Below are 20105 nucleotides of genomic sequence, written 5' to 3'. Positions count from 1 at the left end.
CATCAAATCTGCTCTCACCATATCCTTTCATGTCCTGACCAGTCAGGAAACCAGCAACTTATGCTTTAAATATAGCAGTGAATTTTGCCTTCACTGCAGTCTGCGGTAGAGCGTTCAACAGATTCACTATTCTCTTGCTAAAAGAATTCCTCCTTACCTCTGTTCCAAAAGGTCACTCCTCAGTTTTGAGGTTGGGCCCTCTAGTTCTGGACACCATGGGAAACATCTTCTCCACATCCACCCTATCTAGTCATTTCCACATTTGGTAGGTTTCAATAAGACCCCCAGACATTCTTCTAAATTCCAGTGAGTACAGGCCCAAATCTGACAAATGGTCCTCTTACATTAACCCCCTCAATTCCAGAATCATCCTTGTGAACCTCCTTTGGACTCTCCAATGACAATACATCATTTCTGAGATATGGGGCCTATAGTTCTTTGGGCACAGAGCTCGGAAAAAGCGACGCAACATCCTTTTAACATTGTAAATCAGCAAGTTGTTTGTTAAGTTACCCCTCTCGCTGTGAAACGGAGACATCTCTTTTGTTTGTGTGTGTGTGTGTGTGTGAGAGAGAGAGAGCTGCAACATCAATAACTCTCCGACGCGTGAGGCAAGATATTGGCTATAGTCACACTTTTGCGGTGGCTCTGGAAGTCCAGCCCCAATAGCACAGGCGCGCACAGTTGAGGCATGACCAGTAGCGCAAAGTTCCGATATGCTGTGCCCTGCAGCACCAATGTCGCTACACAACCCACCCGGCTGTCTGTGGAATGCAACCCAGAAGCCAAGGTGACCCTCTGGCTTACCGGCCGTGTCACGAGTCTGAAGCGTTGCACCGTGTCCGGGTCAATAAAACTCTCAGTGCTGCCCATATCGAACAGGCAGCTAGTCCTGCGCCCCTCCACCAGGATGTCTATCATTGACCTTGCAAGCTGGTGTGGGGCACTTTGATCGAGGGTTACGGAGGCCAGATTTGAACTGCCGTCTTCGTGCCCGGTAAGTACCGATGGGTCGGGGGCGGGGCGATGTGGCACCGACAAAGATGGCCGCCCCCATGTATCGCACAAGGCGGGCAGGCAAGATGGCGGCGACTAAGATGGTGGCCCCCATGCTTCACACACAGTGCTGCCTGACCCCACTCATGGTTCAGACTTACAGACCTTGGCGAAATGGCCCTTCTTCCCGCAGCTGGAGCAGGTAGCTTCTCGGGCCGGGCAGCGTTTTCCGGGGTGCTTTTCGAGTCTGCAGAAGTAACACTGTGCAGACTTGAAAAGCACTTCTGAAAACGCTGCCCGGCCCGAGAAGCGACCTGCTCCAGCTGCGGGAAGAAGAGCCTTGAAGGGTACGAGAAAAGAATGCTACTGGCCTGCCTGCCTGATTGAGGGTAGCAGTCAGCGCGAAATCGGAGGTGTCATTCTCTACTTGGAAGGGAATGGTCTCATCCACCGCATGCATCGTTGCTTTGGCAATGTCCCCTTTAATGCCGCGCGGGCCTCGGCAGAGAGGGGAAATGTGGTAGACTTGATCAGGGGGCGGGCCTTGTCTGCGTAATGGGGGACCCATTGGGCATAATAGGAAAAGAAGCCCAGGCACCTTCTGAGGGCTTCGAGAGTGGTGGGAAGAGGGAGTTCTAACAGGGGGCGCATACGGTCGGGATCAGGGCCAATGACTCCATTCTCCATGACATACCCAAGGATAGCGAGCCGAGTGGTTCCAAACACACACTTGTCCCTGTTATAAGTAAGGTTCAGGGCTTTGGCCACTTGGAAAAATCGTTGGAGGTTGGCGTTGTGATCCGACCAGTCGTGACCACAGATGGTGATATTATCCAGATAGGGAAATGTGGCCTTCAGTTGGCACTGGTCCATCATCCAGTCCATTTCCCTCTGGAAGACAGAGACACCATTTGTGACACCGAAGGGGACGCGCAGGAAGTGATAGAGCCTGCCGCCCGCCACGAAAGCGGTGTAGGGCGGTCCACTGGGCGGATGGGGAGCTGGTAATAAGCGGATTTCAGGTCTATTGTCGAGTACACCTTGTACTGAGCTATCTGGTTGACCATATCCGTGATGCAGGGTAGGGGGTACGTATCAAGCTGCGTGAATATCGGAACTTTGCACTACTGGTCATGCCTCAACTGTGCGCGCCTGTGCTATTGGGGCTGGACTTCCAGAGCCACCTCAAAAGTGTGACTATAGCCAATATCTCCCCTCACGTCTCCGAGAGTTATTGATGGTGCATCAATTTTATTGACTGGAAGAAAGAACGAGCAGTAATTGACCACCATACTACATCCTGGAGACTGAGAGCTGGACTCAGGCCTCAATCGCCTTTATACCAGGGTCTGTGGGAGGAGCCACAGGAGCAGTCAGCAGGGGGGGCGTGTCCAGACAGGTATATGTAGTTCACCACTGTGTATGTGTGTGTGTGCGTGTGCGTGAGTGGCAGAGCGAGAGAAAGAGAGTGCGCACGCGCCTGTGGCATATCGAATTACTGGATGAATGAGTAGTCTTTGGGGTACTGCAAGTCTGTGTCTTTATTGATGCTTTGCTGCACGCTTGAGTGCTCGGTGGATGGGGGCGATGCTTTTTTTTTGCTGGTGGGGGGTTGTTTCTTTGCTGCTGTTTATGCATGGGAAGGGGTGCTGGTGGGGCTTTGGGCATAAACTGTCACATTCTTTGGGGCACTCCTCTGTTTTCATGGACGGTTGCAAAGAAAAAGTCTTTCAGGATGAATATTGAATTAATTTCTCTGACATTAAGTGTACCTTTGAAACTTTGAAAACTTGGCAAAACTCCAAGTGCGGACTAACTAGTGTCTTATAAAGGCTCAGCATTATCTTCTTGCTTTTATATTCTATTACCCTTAAATAAATGCCAATATTGCATTTACCTTCTTTATCATAGACTCAACCTGTAAATTAACCTTCTGGGAGTCTTGCACAAGGACTCCTAAGACCCTCTGCACCTGTGATGTTTGAACTTCTCCCCATTTAGATAATAGTTTGCACTATTTTTCCTTTTACCAAAATGCACGATCATATATCCTGTTTCCAGAGATACCGGCCACGTGACAGATGCACTGCCACCTGGCTGGTCGGAGGACACACCACATGCCAATCAACATTTGGTCCCGCCCAACTAATCAATGCACACCTAAATTATTGGTCACCTTAATTGGATTATCTCACCCAGCCCCATGCTATAAAAGGTGAGACTTGTCCCTGGATCGGTCTCTCTTACAGACCACCTCACTGGAGGTAAGTGCATTGATTTATGTTTGGGAAGGTCTATCGTTTGTCCTGGTGAGGGAGCCGCGGCTATCCAAGGTCAAGGGGGATAGCTGTTGTACTGCTTTTCCCTTGTTCTTTCTTTGTGTAACCGTACCCTGTCCCCACATTGCTTCCTGTGTATTGTAGTTGCTTCTGTTGACCCGACTTCCCCTTTAATAATAAATTCCTTATTATTAAAACTGTGTGTGTCCAGACCTCTACTGTTGAGACTCAAAGAACCAGTTACTTCCATCACAACATATCCCCCATGGCCGGTACCCAGTTTGGAGCTAGCTGAGTTTACAACTTCCTGCAGCTTTTTCCAATCCTGTAAAGTGGCCCCTCCAGATCATTCTAGTTCCATACATCCATATAATTAGAATCTCTCCTGGTTACTTCTGTACAAATTTACAAGTTTCCTCAAACACCTAATGAAATATAGCTGCTCTCATATCTTCTTGGTAATTGTATCAAATGCTGGACCCATGATGGATCTTCAGAGATGTTAACACCCAGGAAGTTGAAACTGCTCACTCTTTCCACTGCTGATCCCTCCATGAGGACTGGTGCTGAGCTCCCCTTCATAAATTTAGAAACTTTCTAACTTCCTGAATTGCTAAATTTGTGGATTTCCTGTAGGTAGGTGATGCTTCTGTATGCTATGATGCTCTGCCCTCAGCTACAGATATCCATTGGTAGATATTTCTTGATCTACCTTCAAAATGAATTGTTTCCATAAGCTATAAACTCACTTTCAAGAACTTCTTATTTCATGTTCTCAATATTTATTGCCTATTTATTATTATCATTTCTTTCTTTATGTATTTGCACAATTTGCTGTCTTTTGCACATTGCTTGTTTGTCCGTCCTGTTGGGTGCCGTCTTTCATGGATTATATTATGATTCTTGCATTTACAGAGTATGTCCACAAGAAAAATCTCAGGGTTATATATGGTGACATGTACACACTTTGATAACAAATTTATTTAACTTTGAACTTTCTCTTGTGTATTCATCCCTGCCAATTACACTTTACAAATAAGCTACGTTAGAATGTAGTGTCTCTGCGGTTGGTTCTGGTCTCAAGAACATCAGCAGTGTTGGTAAAATACCATCAAGACTTCCATTCTTTTCTAACCAATATGAAAGCAGAATCCCCATCAAAGTAAACATTTATGTTATGCATCAACAAGCTTTATGGCACTACTACCATGATTGCATTCTATAATACACAGCTGATAAACATTAATTTTCTTTAATTCTTTGTCAAGAGGAAACTGAACATTAGATTTTTTTTGTTTATTAAACAAGTGTATAGGAGCAAGCGGGTGGAGGGATGGAGAAACATTTCTCCCAATGGAGGGGTAAGGTGCTCCTCCCCTCCCCTAGCCTGCAGGTCACACTTGGGCAACGTGTAGCTCTGCTTAACACCCACCCCCACCAATCATTGTCATGGAAAGACCAGGATCAACCATGTCATATGATATGACACATAATGATAATGCTGATGATAACAATTCTATGAGTCATGTGGAACAGAAAAGGTTAACTTAAAGGTGGGATGTTTAAGGGAACATGTGGGGGAACATCAAATCAGAGGGAGGTGAGAGCGTGGAACGAGCTGCCAGTGGAGGTGGTGGATGCAGGTTCGATTTCAACATTTAAGTGAAATTTGGATAGGAACATGGATAGGGTAAGTATGAAGGACTATGGTTCAGGTGCAGGTCGATGGGACTGGGCAGATTAATGGTTTGCCATTGTCTAGATGGGCTGAAGGGTCAGTTTCTGTGCTGTAGTGTCTATGACGCTAATTCCATGACTATCCCATTGGTAAGCATACCTGGAAGAAACTGCCTTTCTTCCTGCTTCTTAGACAGTCCCTAGGACTCACGGATGAGTAGCTTCCACTCCAGTTTTCTGGGTAAGTAAAGACTCGTCCCCAAATGGGGCAGGGTGTGTCTGATTAGATAAGCATTTGGATAGTACATCGGATAATCCAGTTCCTCTGTGCTCCCTACACATGGACACACTGCCCCTTGTACTGTCCCAAGTACTTTTTGTCCACTTTGAATGATCATGGGCTAGAGTTCATGGGGTGTTTCATTTCTTCATGAAAGATTTGCATACAACTTTGCATCACTTTCTCTGAATGCCTGGTAATATCCTCCCACTACAGTAGAGCGCCTTTTCATCGATTTAATGTCAGGCATGCAAACATTGTGGCTTGCCCAATATAACCAGTTCAGTGTAACTAGAGTTTCATTGCTGCAGATGTTGGTCTTGGAGAAGGCACTGATATTCATTTGCCTATGAATTGCAAAGATTTTGAAGAGACGGGCATTGGTATTTTTTCAGTGCCTCAGAATATCCGTTGAAGGTCATCCAAGTCATGGAAAGAGAGCGAGGAGAATTTTGTGCCAAGACAGGTCTTGAGTTTCAAATACCCTTCTCCTCCAAAACCAGAGAGTGTGCTGGGGGATCGAAGGCCGTGTTGAATTGTGTCATAGAGATATTTTATTGGCTGCAGAACATTTTGGAAAATCCCAAGATGATGTGGACTATTTCAATCCCAGTCAATCAGCAATTATTCCTTTCTCTCACTAATAGAGTCCATTTTTAGCAGGAAATTTTTGCTTAATTTAGATTCAGCATATGATTAGTTGTTCACATTCCCATCAGTTTCCTATTGCTGGGCTTTCAACATCCTGTAGCACTGAACTGATGGAGAGACAGGTTAGAAAGCTCTGCTTCATGTTGGATCTATTGCACTCATACGCAGTTTAAGCGGTTAAGGTTAAGCATACAGTTACCACCTTTACAATAGACTGTAATCAACGAGAGAGGGAAGGCACCTGGAAATTGAAATAGAGAACAGCTGCTCCTTGAATATAAAACTGCAATGATGAATCACCTCTGGTTAAGACACAAACACCAAAAACACCTGCTGCAAAGTTAAAATCATCAAATATACTCCTGTCATCACCTACAAAAGTGTTGCCAAAGAGCAGGTTATTATTACTTGTTAATGCTAGAAGAAGTTCCTTAACTGTTTGAATTACTGCGATTTAGCTTTTATGAACAGCAAAGGATCCCTCGATGGGTTTTGTGAGTGCACTCACATTTATTTATACTAAGCTTGTGCTGCATGCAAACACTAAATACTTCAAAGAGTTCCTAGGGATCTTTTTTGTCAGTTCACAATTCATGCAGCAACTCCCTGATTTCCATTCATTTCAAGCTGAAAGGAGAGGAACATAGTTACTGTTCATTTCTATCCATCTCCTTTTGTCCATAAAAAAGACAGCTTTTGAACAGAAGCGAAAGATGAGTTATTACTTCCTGCCTGTCTCTTCCAAGATGTTCAGATTTGGAAGAGAAGCAATAGGAAAAAATACACTTCTAGGTCTGAATACATCGAAGTTAACTCTTACACTTCTGAGCTGGTGTTGCAACATGTCTGTCAGTAAGTCAATATCAAAGGGTTGAAGCATGCTGAATCTGGGTCTGGCAGATGAGCAGCTGTTAAATTTCTAGACTAGTGATCTAGAAAGGTGAACTAACAATCCAGAGACCAGAGTTTAAATCCTTCCAGGGCAGATGGGAAACCTAAATTCAGTGAAAATCTGGAATTTATGGGATAAAAAAAACAATCTCAGTAATGACCCCCTCAATCTTCAGACTCTTGAAGCAGAGGGCTGAACTTTTCTCGCCCCATCACTGAAATGTTTCCACAACCTATGATCTCACTTTCAAAGATTATTCATCTCATGCTCTCGATATTTGTTGAGTATTTATTTATTATTATTATTCATTTTTCTTTTTGTATTTGTACAGTGTATTGTCTTTTGCACACTGGTTGTTTGTTCACCCTGTTGTGTGCAATCTTTCATTGATTCTATTGTGCTTCTTGTACTTACTGTGAATTCTGTGAATGAATCTCAGGGCTGTATATAGTGACATGTACTTTGATAATAAATTTACTTTGAATTTTGAAAACTAGCAGGTTGTTCAAATAAAAAGCAGTGTTTCAGAGAAGGAAATCTGCCATCTTTCCCCAGCCTGGTCTACAGAGGAGTGTAGAGCCAACCTATTTGGCTGACAGCTAAATGTCCAAAAAACCATGAGCAGAATTAGGCCACTTGGCCCATCATGTCTGCTCCACCATTTCATCATGGCTGATCTGATTTTCCTCTCAGCCCCAATCACTTGCCTTCTCCCTATATCCTTTCATGCCTTGACCAATAAACCTCTGCCTTAAATATATATTTTAGTGCATGCAGAGTCAATCTTTCCAGCGGCATGTACACTTGGAGACATAACAATGTTCTCCAAGTTGTAACAGAAGTGGTTGAGCAGAGAGTATGGCAGCATAACTTATCTCATGCCCTACGCTGCACAGAACATCGCATATCATTTGTGGAAGAAGGCTCCAAGTCAAGGGTGTACAGTGCAGGCCCACGATCAAGCATACTTTCTTCAGCCAATGATAGGTGTGTCAAGGCCGACCTGGATGGGAAAGGCAGCTTCCCGGAGCAAATAGTTTTCACCACATTGTGTCCAGATATAATCGTCTGGTCTGACACCAGTAGAGAAGTGGTTATTGGTGAACTCACAGGCCCCTGGAAAGACAACATCAATGAAGCCCATGAGTGTAAGTTAACAAAGTATGCAGAATTAAGATCAGAGTGCAGAGAAAGAGGGTGTAAGGTCTCATGCTATCCATTCGAAATAGATTGCCGTGGCTTTATTGCGTTCACTTTCCCAAAGTGGCTGCATGACCTTGGCTTCACTAGAAGAGAGAGCAAGTCAGCAGGGTTGTAGCTGAGGCAGCAGAGACAGGATCATCATGGGTGTGGACCAAGTACATCCAGAGAGGCAGATAGTCAGACAGTGTATCCATCTTTTGCAGACCCTTCAGTAGCTGCATAGACACCTGAAGAATAGACTCTCTGTTGGATGGAAGCGACCAACGACTCTGATTGTTGCCAAGTTGTTCAGCTCATCAGTGGGAGGTGGTGCTTTAGCACTGCTGGCCCACCACCTCTAGGGAGTCTTGATCATAAGCAGGCCGAAACTTGAAGACAGGTGGCAGATCAACTGATGATCCCACTATTGATAGCACAGGACAGTTAACATCTTAGTCCTCGTGTATTTTCAATTCAATACATAAAGACTTGACCTCCACAGCTGCCTGTGGCAAAGAATTCCTTAGACTCACCACTCTCTGGCTAAAGAAATTCCTCCTCATCTCCAACCTAAAAGAACACCCCTCTATTCTGAGGCTGTGTCCTCTGGTCTTAAACTCTCCCACCACAGGAAACATCCTCTCCACATCTACTTAAGCATGTCCTTTGAAGCAGTCTGACAAGCCACTCAGTTGCGCCATTGTCACCGTGCTCAGAGAAGGAATAAAACTGGACAGGCAAACACAGGCCTGGTCACTGAATTCAGACACAGCACAGTCGTTCCTGGCCCAATCAGCTGTGCAAGGCTTCTTCAAATAATTCTGGAAATTGGAGTCTAAGTTGGAAGAGGTGTCCCATAGACTAGCCAAGGGTTAGCCTGCCATAGCTATCCTCACAGCATCCTGCGTTAAAGATCATGTGCTGGGCAGCTTGATGACCATCTCTGGTTAAGTCTCATCTCAGAAGCAGGAATGAGCTAGCAGACGTCTCCACGCAGTGATTTTGTTGTTTGATACCTACACAGTCCTGTATTGCAGCTTCTCATTTTTTGTTATGTCTGCTGCTGCTTTTGGCATGCTCTACTGCATTTCACGTTGAATCAGGGTCGATCATCTGGCCTGAAAGTGATGGCGGGGCGAGGAGTGTTATGGGCCAATGCCTTACAGCTTGTAGAAGTGTTACATTCAATGATTCCCAACTTGAGCTGCAAGACTTGTTTCAAGTTCATCCTAATAACAAATTTGTATTACCACTCTATTTGATGAATTTGTTTTTGGGTGAAGATGGGACTATATCTCAAAGTTTCAAAGGTTCATTTACTATCAAGGTATACAACTCCAAAATTCTTCAATTCTCTGTGTAACCATGAAGCCAAGAAAGAAAAGAAAGGCAGCACGATCATTAACGCTCAAATCTCACCTCCCTGGAAAAAAAAACCAAACAAAAACAGAACAGGAACATCAACATCCAAATCCCTCCTTCTGCACAAAAAAAGCCAAACAAAATGGATAGGGCACATTGACTTCCAAATCCCTCTTCACACACACAAAAAATGAACAAAATAGATAAGGCACATCGACTCCCAAATCCCTCATTTCATTCAAATAAAATGAACTAAAAGGATCGAGCACAATGATCCCTGAAACCCCCTCCCTACACAAAAATAAATGAGAAGATCGAGCGAAATAAACACAGAATGTAAAAACTGAAAAAGACTGAAAAAGTCTACAGTCCAAATCAAAAATGCAGAAAAAATCTGAACAACATTCTCCGCAGTGGCGGGTCTTTCCCTTTCCAACATAGAACAACCGATCAAATAGGCAAGCAGCTGGTGCTCATGCTCTACACTCACTTTGAAGCTTCAATCAGCAAAATGGATCCAAACATCAGCAGGCACCCCATCCTGTATGCTGCCTGCTACAAGGTTCGCACACATTGCCCCTGCCTCCTGGAATCCTCTCAGAGACTGCGGATGCGCTGGACCACCCAAACAATCTCCAAACTTCCACACATGCCTTGATGTTTCAATTGCCGTTGTCACTTTAATTGGCGAACAACAGAAGCATAACTCAGCGAAATGGGGTCAAACACCGGCTTCCACGCCACCATGTAACCTTCTCTCCATGAGGTTGGCTCACACTGACTCTGGCTCGCAGAATCCTGTTGGAGACTGCAGAATGCTGAGGCACCCAAATGTTCTCCAAACAGCAAAACACAGGCTCCAGCAGTTCCAGAATCACATTCAAGATGAGAATTAAACATAAAAGAAGTGAAAAGCTGGTTTCATGATCTATCCAGAAGATGTCGACCAAAGGAGCATTATACACAGCTGCCATCTTGACTGAAAGGCATCTTCTATAAGTCATCTTCTTCATATAATTCTGGGGGTTATATAGAGGTAGTACTTGAGCACTAGCTCTGCTCCTCATCCATGAAATTAGATAATATCATGTCAAACATGCAAGGAAATGTTTCCTCATTACCATCTACAGATGAATCAGGGTTCCTCCATATAGAACACTAGTCAGAAGCATTGGAAGTAGCAAGAGCACAGAATGTATTCTGGGTGTGTGGGACACCTCAATATCCATCAGTACGAGCGACATGACAGAACCACCAGAAAACAAGCAGGTCAAGTCCTGAGGAACTCTGGAAAGTAGCCAGTGGACCGACACAAGGGATAAATCATTTGACCATGTCCTCATCAGGTTACCTGTGGCAGATGTATCTGTCCATGATAGCATTGTAAGTGACTTGTGAAGACTTTATCCCGTCTTTAGCCGAGAACAACTCCATCAAACAGAATGCAGTACAGATTTGCTATTGCGATGAACTTGAAACAAATCCTACAGCTCAAAACTGGGAATCATCAGAAGTATACTTCCACAAACTGCAAGGTGATGGCCCAGGACACCTTTAACCCTACAATCACTATGTCAGGGGATCAATCCAGAGTCTAAATGGAATGCAGAGGGCATGCCCAAAGCAGCTCTGAGCATAACAAAGAAAAAAGAAGCTACAATACAGGACTGTTCAGGTATCGAACAAATTTATCATACGATAAACCGAAACAAGCAATCTCACAATCAATAGATCTAATGGAATCTCTGCTGTCCTACCACATCTTGTTATAAATGATGTGGACAACAGAATAGGTAGGGAGGAAGTGGCTCCAAGAATATCCACATCTTTAATAATGGCAGGAGGAGGCATGAATGCTAAAGAGAAAGAAGAAGCATTTGCAACCATGACTAATCCATCACTGATTCCCCTGATCAGACGTCAATCCCATGCAAGCCTCTGCTTTACCCCTGGACCAATGCAATTCACTGGAAGATTAAAAGCAGTGTTTCAAAGTGTGCACACATTAGTCTGAAACATTGCCTTAGTCAGCAGCAACACACACTAAATGCTGGAAGAACTCAACTGGTCGTACAGCATTTATGGAAAAGAGTAAATAGTCAACATTTCAGGCCAAGACCAGGATCTTGAAGAAGGGGTTCGGCCCAAGTCATTGACTGTTTGTTCATTTCCATCTATGGTGTCTGACCTGCTGAGTTCCTCTAGTATTGTGTGTGGGTTGCTTTGGATTTCTAGCATCTGCAGAATCTCTTCAGGTTTATTAGTCAGCAGTTCCCTCCAAAACTGCTGGCTGCACTCAAGCATGAATCAGCTCAAGATCTTATCCTTAGTACTGCAAATATTGTAAATATACTTTCTCCAACAATAGTCATCCAAAGAGAAGTTATGAAGTTACTGACATGCATGCACATAGTCATCCCAGAGATTAAATGCCCGTGTTTCTGCCTCTGAATCCTAACAACGTCAGTGTCAAGTGCCTGCCTATTTGTAGGGTGGCATGGTAGGATAGCAGGGCAGCAGGGTAGCGTAGTGGTTAGCACATTTTACAGAACAGGCAACCCGAGTTCAATTCCAGTTGCTGCCTGTAAGGTCTTTGTACGTTATCCTTGTGACCATATGGGTTTCCTCCTACAGTCTGAAGATCTACCACTTGGTAGCTTAATTGGTCATTGCAAATTGTCCCATGGAATTAAATCAGGGGGTTGCTGGCTGGCATTGCTTGAAGAACCGGAAGGGCCTGTTCTACACTGTCTCTCAATAAATAAATAAATAAAACTCATCTCAGCTATTGTAATATGGAGATAAATGTGTAACTTGGAATTTTACAACTGTATTTCTCTATAAATTTCTCTTCCAGATAAGAACAAATAAATAAAACTTTTGTGAGCACATTTCTCTCAATGAACATTGCACCCATGAACACTACCTCACAACTTTATTTCTATTTTTGCACTACTTACTTAACTACTTAATATATATATGCACACACACACTCAGTCAGTTTTCTCTATTATTAGACAACAAATTTCACAATATATGCCGGTGATAGTTAATCTGACTCTGATTCTGTTTCTGGTTGGCCAGAGTTTTTATTTAAATATTTGGCCAGATGGCTGTATTTCTTACTTGAGAACTGTTCAGGTTATGAACAGTTCTCGGAATGTAACCCTGTTATAACCTGGGCAGGACGTGTACTGGGTTGGGTAAGACACAGATTTTGATGAGGGTTTAAAATCAGTAATTGATCGAGGCAGTGCAAATGCGTCAAAATATATGGTCTTGTGAAATTCCTCAGTCCTCCTCCATGCCCCATACCCCTCCCCGTGTAACCTTTTCTGTGGGAGAACAATAAATCTCATGAGGTGTTCACCCTCGATTAAGCAAGTGAAATTAATTGTAGTATTTAGTATGGGGCCAGCCCCAAAGCAGATGGATGCCCTGTCTGTGCCTTTTGATAGACCCTGAGTCTGCCGATGACTGGTCAGTGGCTCTGCAAAGGAACAGAGGCCAGCTGCAGTTTGTTTGTCAGTGCCTTTGAGATCTCTGTCTGTGTATTGCACAGTAAGTAGAGAATGCACTGGAGGTCAGACTGTGACATATTTGACCTCCAGAAGTTGTGCTTTTAACCAGTCTGCTGCTGGCAATTTACAATTTACATTAAGAAGCAAAGACTGTTACTCCTTTATTAATATTTGCTGTATTTGCATAACTCCAGAATATTTCCTAACAATGTCTGACTTCCTGCTTCATCGCTGAGCTCTGCACCTAGTAGCCAGGCATATATCAAATCTGATCTCTCAGTTCTACTATACATCTGGATGCTTACTTCATTCCAATGTGGTTCTTGCCCTTCGTTAAAAAGGGAAATTAAGGAAAATTGATTATTTTAATTATGTTTTAATAAATTCACACAAGTTGGATAAGTTGTGATTTCAAATTAATTTATTTTTATTTATATATTTTAATGTTCTATCTCTAATTTCAGAGGCAGGCAGAAAAATAAAAAAGGCTGTGGGAGAGGCTACAGTTTTTGCCATCCATTTATTTATTGTCTTTAGTGATACACTGAGGCCTTTGAGCCATGTCACCCCCAACAACCCCACAAACCCGATTAATTCATGGCACAATTTACAGTGACCAATCAACCTACCCAGTAGGAATTTGGACTGTAGGAGTAAATGAGAGCATCCAGGCCGCAGGGGTCAGCAACCTTTACCACTGAAAGAGCCATTTGGACCCGTTTCCCACAGAAAAGAAAACACTGGGAGCCACAAAACCCGTTTGACATTTAAAATGAAATAACACTGCATACAACGTTTTTTTTTGCCTTTATGCTATGTATAAACAAACTATAATGTGTTGCATTTATGAAATCGATGAACTCCTGCAGAGAAAACAAAATTACATTTCTGCATGCAACAAAAACATTTTGAACTCTGAAAAAAAGACGTTGGGTTGAAGGTTACTTTTAAGTAAAATACTCAATGTCTATTTGAGTCCTTGTATTTATGAAAAATGCCAAACTTAAATTTTCCACCAGCAGCAAACCAAAAATAACGTCAGCTAGCTGTCAACCTGAAAAATAAAAGGACTATTTCACTGAACAATGAAAAAATATGAATATACGTAAAATAATAGGCAATTAAAATATTTATCATACTTGGTTAATGGGATTTCTGCTCCTGGACCTCAGCGCACAGTGTCTGCACATTAGGGCTGTATGACGTCACCTTCATCTTTACACAGGATCGCAAGCTGTCATCTGTGAGGCGTGCGCGATGTTTGTTTTTAATAAAGTTCATGTTGGAGAACACCTGCTCACATACATATGTGGATCCAAAGATCGACAGGACTCCAAGCGCATACTTTTTAATGTTTACATAAATGTCAGGGATAGCATTCCCTGTTTTGAATACAAGTTTGTCCGGTTAGGGGAGGTTTTCAATATCACTCCATTTGTGATTCTGAGCAAGAACGGCCTTCTGACGGGCAACATCTTCAAGGTCTGCTGTCAAGCGTCTAAACTTGGACACCCATATGTCTTTGTCGGCTATGTCAGCCAGTTCCATCTCAAGATCATGTTGACTCACACCTGCCAATGCAGTCGTATTCAGTAGGGATGGATCGATGCTTAGGGGAGTGACCGGGAAGGATAATGTGTTTTTTTCCTCTCTGAACTCACAGAAGCATTTCCCAAACGATGTTTGCATTGTGATGATTGCAGAATGTAAGTACTCTGAATTTATCATGTCGTGACCTTGTTTGAACTCTCTCAAATTGGGGAAGTGAGACAATGTGCCTTTCTGTAAATCTCTGGCAAGCACTGGCAACTTGCGCTCGAATGCCAAAACATCCTCCAACATGTGTAGGGCTGTACGTCCTTTCCCCTGAAGAGCTGTGTTCAGCGTGTTCAGGTGCGCTGTCATGTCTACCATGAAGTGTAGATTTTCCAGCTACTTTGGCTGTTCCAGCTCAGGAAAGGTGAGCCCTTTGCTGCCCACTTCTTCCAGACACGCGACAAAGCATTTCAGCACCTCCCCTCTGGACAGCCAGCGATTAAAAACACGTTGTAGCGGTGTGCTAGACGCAGTCAGTAAACTGCAGTCAAAGATAACTTTATTCGAACTAAACAGCCTTGCTTTTAAGCCTCCCTCAACCCACCCCCCCATGGGCGCGGATACTCCAAAAGACACGTACTCACAAACCCCTGTAGGCTATCTCCCTTAGCCTGAACGCTGGCTAATTGTGAGCCGGTTCGGATGTGCCAGGAAATGGGTCGCCACAACGTTTTATTTAGATTGTACAAGATCACCATAATCTTCAAATTTAGAATTGCATTTCAAAAACTAACAAACTAACATAAAATACATTTTAATTAAATACTGACCATTTATTTTCCAAAGCCACAGGGAGCCGCAGCACAGAGATGAAAGAGCCGCGGGTTGCCGACCCCCGATCCAGGGAAATGAATGGAGGGAAATAGTTTGCATAAGAATGGAGGACAGTTTAAATATCAGTCCTTTCCAGCTACCCTGCTTAGCTAAGTTTTAATGGTAAGGTGAACAAGTAACTGCATTATGTTTATAAAAAAAAACGAATTTCATTTTTCTCAGGATTAGTAGATGAGTATATAAGTTTTCTTTATAGCTGTATTTAAAAAAGCAGATTCAAGGTCAGTCACTTCAGTTCTAGGAGTAATTTAATTTAAACAATTCTCTCACTTATGACTCTAACCAGGGTGCAGATCAATGGGACTAGGCAGATCAATAGTTTGGCACGGTCTAGATGGGCCAAAGGGCCAGTTTGTGTGCTGTGGTGTTCTGTTACTCTATTCATCTGTTCCCCATATTTTAATAACATAGCTTTTTATACCACAGTAGGTATTTTTTTTCCCTTTCATGGATGTTTCAACATGTTGTGTAATGCAAGGAACGTCAGCTCAGCATTTCTCAGCACTGTGCTACAAACATATTGACGTATACCAGTTTACAAGCTGATTCTGATCAGAGATTACGGCTTTTCTTTAAACTGTTTTGAAAATGAAAGAACCCTGCTAGCAGGGATAAGTGAAACAACAGAGTCCCACGTTACAAGGGTCTGATCATGTTGCACTTAATATGTAGATCACATGGAGCGTTACCTCTGTTCTTGTATAAAACATGAAACGCAACTTCTTTACCAAGCCAATATGACTTTTCCTGAAACAGAATGAATCTATTAATATTTTTCAGTATGGCACAGGGAAAAATGTTCCTTAATGCATGGAGTTTGAGATTTAGAACCAGAATCAGGTTTAATATCACCGGCATAAAATTTGCTGTTTTGCAGCAGCGGTACATTGCAATACATAATAATAAAAAACTATAAATTACTATATATATACATATATATATAAAATACAATACTGTGCCAAAATCTTAGACTAAGTCTTTTATATAATACTATAATTTTATATATTGCACTGTACTGCTGACACAAAAAACATAAATTTCAAGACATATTTGAGTGATGATAAACCTGATTCTAACATGGGTCTCTATCTTGGACTGAGAGTGGGAATCATGGTTAGAATAAGGGGAAGGAAGAGGGGAGAGAGCGGGAAGCACTAGAGAAATATTCTAATGATCAGTAAATCGATTGTTTGGAATCAAATTACCTTGCCTGGTGTCTCAGAGCTGGTTGTGTCTGTACCTGCACCATCCCCTACCCCTGGTACTCCTTCTCTGCCAGCTGTCCCACACCCCTCCCATGATGCTCCTTCTTCACCATTCCCAACATCCTTTGCTCCTTTGAGATTTACAAACTCACTCTCTCTGCTCCACGTTGACAAATACAGTAGTGTGCAAAAGTCTTAGGCATCTTAGCAATATACCAGGGTGATTGATAAGTTCATGGCCTAAGGTAGAAGCAGTCAATTTTAGAAATCCTTAGTCCAGTGGTTGTGGAGCATACGGATCTTGGACCTCCAGAAAAGTGTCCACAGCAGGGGTGATTGATGTTCATGGCCTAAGGCAGAAGGAGATGAGTTATTAACTTCAAACTTTCTACATAATCACTCAGAGTTGAACTGCATGTGCATTTAACGAGAGCTGTATAACTCATCTCCTTCTACCTTAGGCCACGAACTTATAAATCACAATTGCATATGTGCCTGAGGCTTTTGCACAGTACTGTAAGGAGTACAAAAAGAGAGGAAAAATAATATCGAAGCAGTGTTCATGGGTTCAAAGGTTCATTTTATTGTCAAAGTATGCATGTACAACATGACTCTGATATTCGCCTTTTCTAGATAGCCATGAAATACAGAAAAAAGGAAAGAGAATCAAAACTCGCAAACCCCAAATCCCCCACCCCCTCACTCGTACAGAGGCTAACAGATCACCCACATGGAATATTGAATCCCAAACCCCAACTACCTCCCTCGCAGAAGGAGCAGTGACAATAGCATCAAACCCTGACCCCTTCTCTTGTATACAAAAACCAATATATTGCCCACACAGAAAAACCAACAAGAACGTCAGACCACAAATCCACAAACTCTCCCTCCCAGGACCCCAACCCACCAAGCAGCAACAAAAAAGAAACACAGAAAATTGAAGGAAAGCAATAAAACTACAGTCCAATAATCACATAAATCTTAGAATTTCAAAACTTCCTCCCGTCAGAATCAAACTTAGTCCTCCTGTGGAGAGTGACTGCCACACTGCCGACTCACAGCCTTCCGAACGATGCTGACCCAACGACAGACACATCTACCCGTGGCCTCTGTGTGAGTGACTTCTGAGCTCCTCTGAAATCGCCTTGATGTTTCAATCTTCCTCACCATTTTAAAATTGTCCATTCAGAAATATGATGGCCAAGTGGAAGAAGCTATTTCTGAAACAGTGAGTGTGTGTCTTCAGGCTCCTATACCTCCTCCTTGACGAAAGCAATAGGATCAGGGCTGGGTGATGGGGTTCTTAATGATGGATGCTGCCTTTTTGAACCTTAGCCTGTTGAAGATGTCGTGGATGCTCAAGAAGCTAGTGCCTATGAGTTTACAACTTCCAGCAGCTTATTTCAATTCTGTCCAATGGCCCCTCCTTTCCAGACAGTGATGCAACTAGTAGAATACTCTCCATTGTACATCTGTATAAAACTGCAAGTGTCTTTAGTGACATACCAATTTAGAGTGTTTGCTTTCACTCTAGAAGGCTTCTCAGAAAAAGAGCATTCTTTTCTTGACCTTCTTGCTTAAGAAAGGCCATGAGGCAAGTGATGTGCAAACTGGTAATATGTTACAATGTTCTGCTTCTGATTTGAGACACCTTGCAAGGTAATCCAAAACACTTGAAGTGTCAAATCAAGGCAAGTCAAGTTTATTGTTATTTAACTTATATAACTTATATAACCATATACTGTAAAAAGAAATGAGACAAAGTTTCTCCAAACCAGGGTGTAAAGCACAGTAGTTCATATAACACACAATAACTAATGAGGTACAGATAAAATCTACAGATGAATCATACATAGATAACAAACTAAATTGCATTAATATTAAATATTGTAAGATACAGAACAGACTAACCAGTGACACATCAAATACAACATGACAGGAATTTCAGAAGCCTAATGGTTGGGGGGAAGAAACTGTTTCTCATCCTGACCATTCTTGTTTTTATGTATCAGAGTTTCCTGCCTGGTTGTAGAAAGTCAAAGAGGATGCTAGATGGATGTGAAGAGTCCTTAATAATACTGAGGGCTCTGCATACTGCTCCTGATAAATGTTCCTGATGGATGGTGGGTAGACCCCATCATCCTCTCAGCTGTTCTAACAGTCCTTTGTAGGGACTTCTGGTCCAATGCTCGGCTGATCCCAAACCAGATAAAGATGTAACTTGTCAGGATGCTGTCAATGGTGCTCCTGTAAAATTCAGTTAAGAAGTTGGAGTGGGGAGGAGCCTTGCTTGCCTCAATATTCTTAAGAAGTGGAGGCGCTGCTGTGCCTTCGTGTTCAGGGAGATCAATGGTTAAAGATGTTAATTGTTGGGAAGACATTCTATTTCCCATTGCATCTTCTCATACAAATTTGACGAGAGCACAATGAGGAGAAAGATTGCTCTTGCATTGCTATTCTTTGCAACATGCAACACTCCAGACGTGCTGCTGATTCCATACTTCGATTTCAGAAGCCAGCAAACAAAAATCATCGCTAAAGCTTCTGTAAACAGTGCAAACAATGCAGGCCTCTGATCCATAAGCAAGATATCCCTCGCTCAAATTTCCTTGCCTGAAGCCAGGAAGAGTCTGCAGTATAGTGCAATCTAAAATGTTTTATATTTTTGGTGGTTAATGGTTTATAAGAAATATTAATAATTTTCATCTGAAGCAGTTTGTTTTTGGTGTTGAGCATCTGTGGAAGAAGATTTATAACTGAACAAATCTCCCAGCCCTCTATTCCCCACTCTGACTGTTCACTTCTTCTCACTTGCCTATTACTTCCCCTGGGACCCCTCCTTCTTTTTCTCCTACTCTGCACTCTCCTCTCCTATCAGATTATTTCTTCTCCTGTCCTTGACCTTTCCCCTCCCACCTGGCTTCACCTGTCACCTTCCAGCTAGCCTCTTATCCCTCCCCCCCCCCACCCACCTTTTAATTCAGGCACCTTCCCCCTTCCTTTTCAGTCCTGCAGAAGGGTCTCAGTCCAAAATGACAACTGTTTATTCCTTTCCATAAATGCTGCCTGATCTGCCGAGTTCCTCCAGCATTTTGTATGTGGTACTCCTATAGCTAAAAACTGTAGCTTTCATTCATTATAAACCAATCTAAACACAAGATGTTCTGCAGATGCTGGAAATCCAAAGCAACACCCATAAAATGCTGGAGGAACTCAGCAAGACAGGCAGTAGCTATGAAAATGAATGAAGTTGAGAATTTGGGCTGAGGCCCTTCATCAGGAGTGGAAAGGAAGAGGAAAAATTCCAGAGGTGGGGGTGGGACGGGAATATCTTCCCATTTCCTTTGCAGTTCTGGGGAAGGGCCTTGGCCCAACATGTTGACTGTTTATTCATTTTCAGCTGAGTTCCTCCAGCATTTTGTATGTGTGTGGCTGTGGCTTCAAATGATTATTTTTTTTAGTCTCCAAATTGAAGGGACATGTTTTATCTGCAAGTAACATTCCAATGTCCAGAACTTTACAAAACATCCTCAGTCTACATGAACAGACTTTCCTGTTGTGCATTATGGATAAACCTGTTCTACTGGTGCAGATTCCCATTCAGCTATGGAGTTAAATGCTGTTTTTTTT

At 42.8% G+C, this 20105-nt stretch overlaps 1 protein-coding gene across 1 annotated transcript in view; it reads right to left on the bottom strand.

The window, feature by feature from the left end:
- Positions 1 to 16519, bottom strand: part of vwa2 (von Willebrand factor A domain containing 2) — an 89980-nt gene extending 73461 nt beyond the window's left edge. Inside the window, exons 1-2 of the mRNA XM_059948006.1 lie at positions 16511 to 16519; positions 15960 to 16017 (exon numbers count right to left, since the gene is read on the bottom strand). Of these exons, the coding sequence (XP_059803989.1) occupies positions 15960 to 16017; positions 16511 to 16519 (67 nt within the window). The remainder of the gene's footprint in view (positions 1 to 15959; positions 16018 to 16510) is intronic.
- Positions 16520 to 20105: the final 3586 nt, after the last annotated feature.

This window comes from Hypanus sabinus, chromosome 22, assembly GCF_030144855.1.
Source record: "Hypanus sabinus isolate sHypSab1 chromosome 22, sHypSab1.hap1, whole genome shotgun sequence".
NCBI lineage: Eukaryota > Metazoa > Chordata > Chondrichthyes > Myliobatiformes > Dasyatidae > Hypanus > Hypanus sabinus.
The sequence above is the reverse complement of the archived record's forward strand: the minus strand, read 5'-3'. Positions and strand labels throughout refer to the sequence as shown.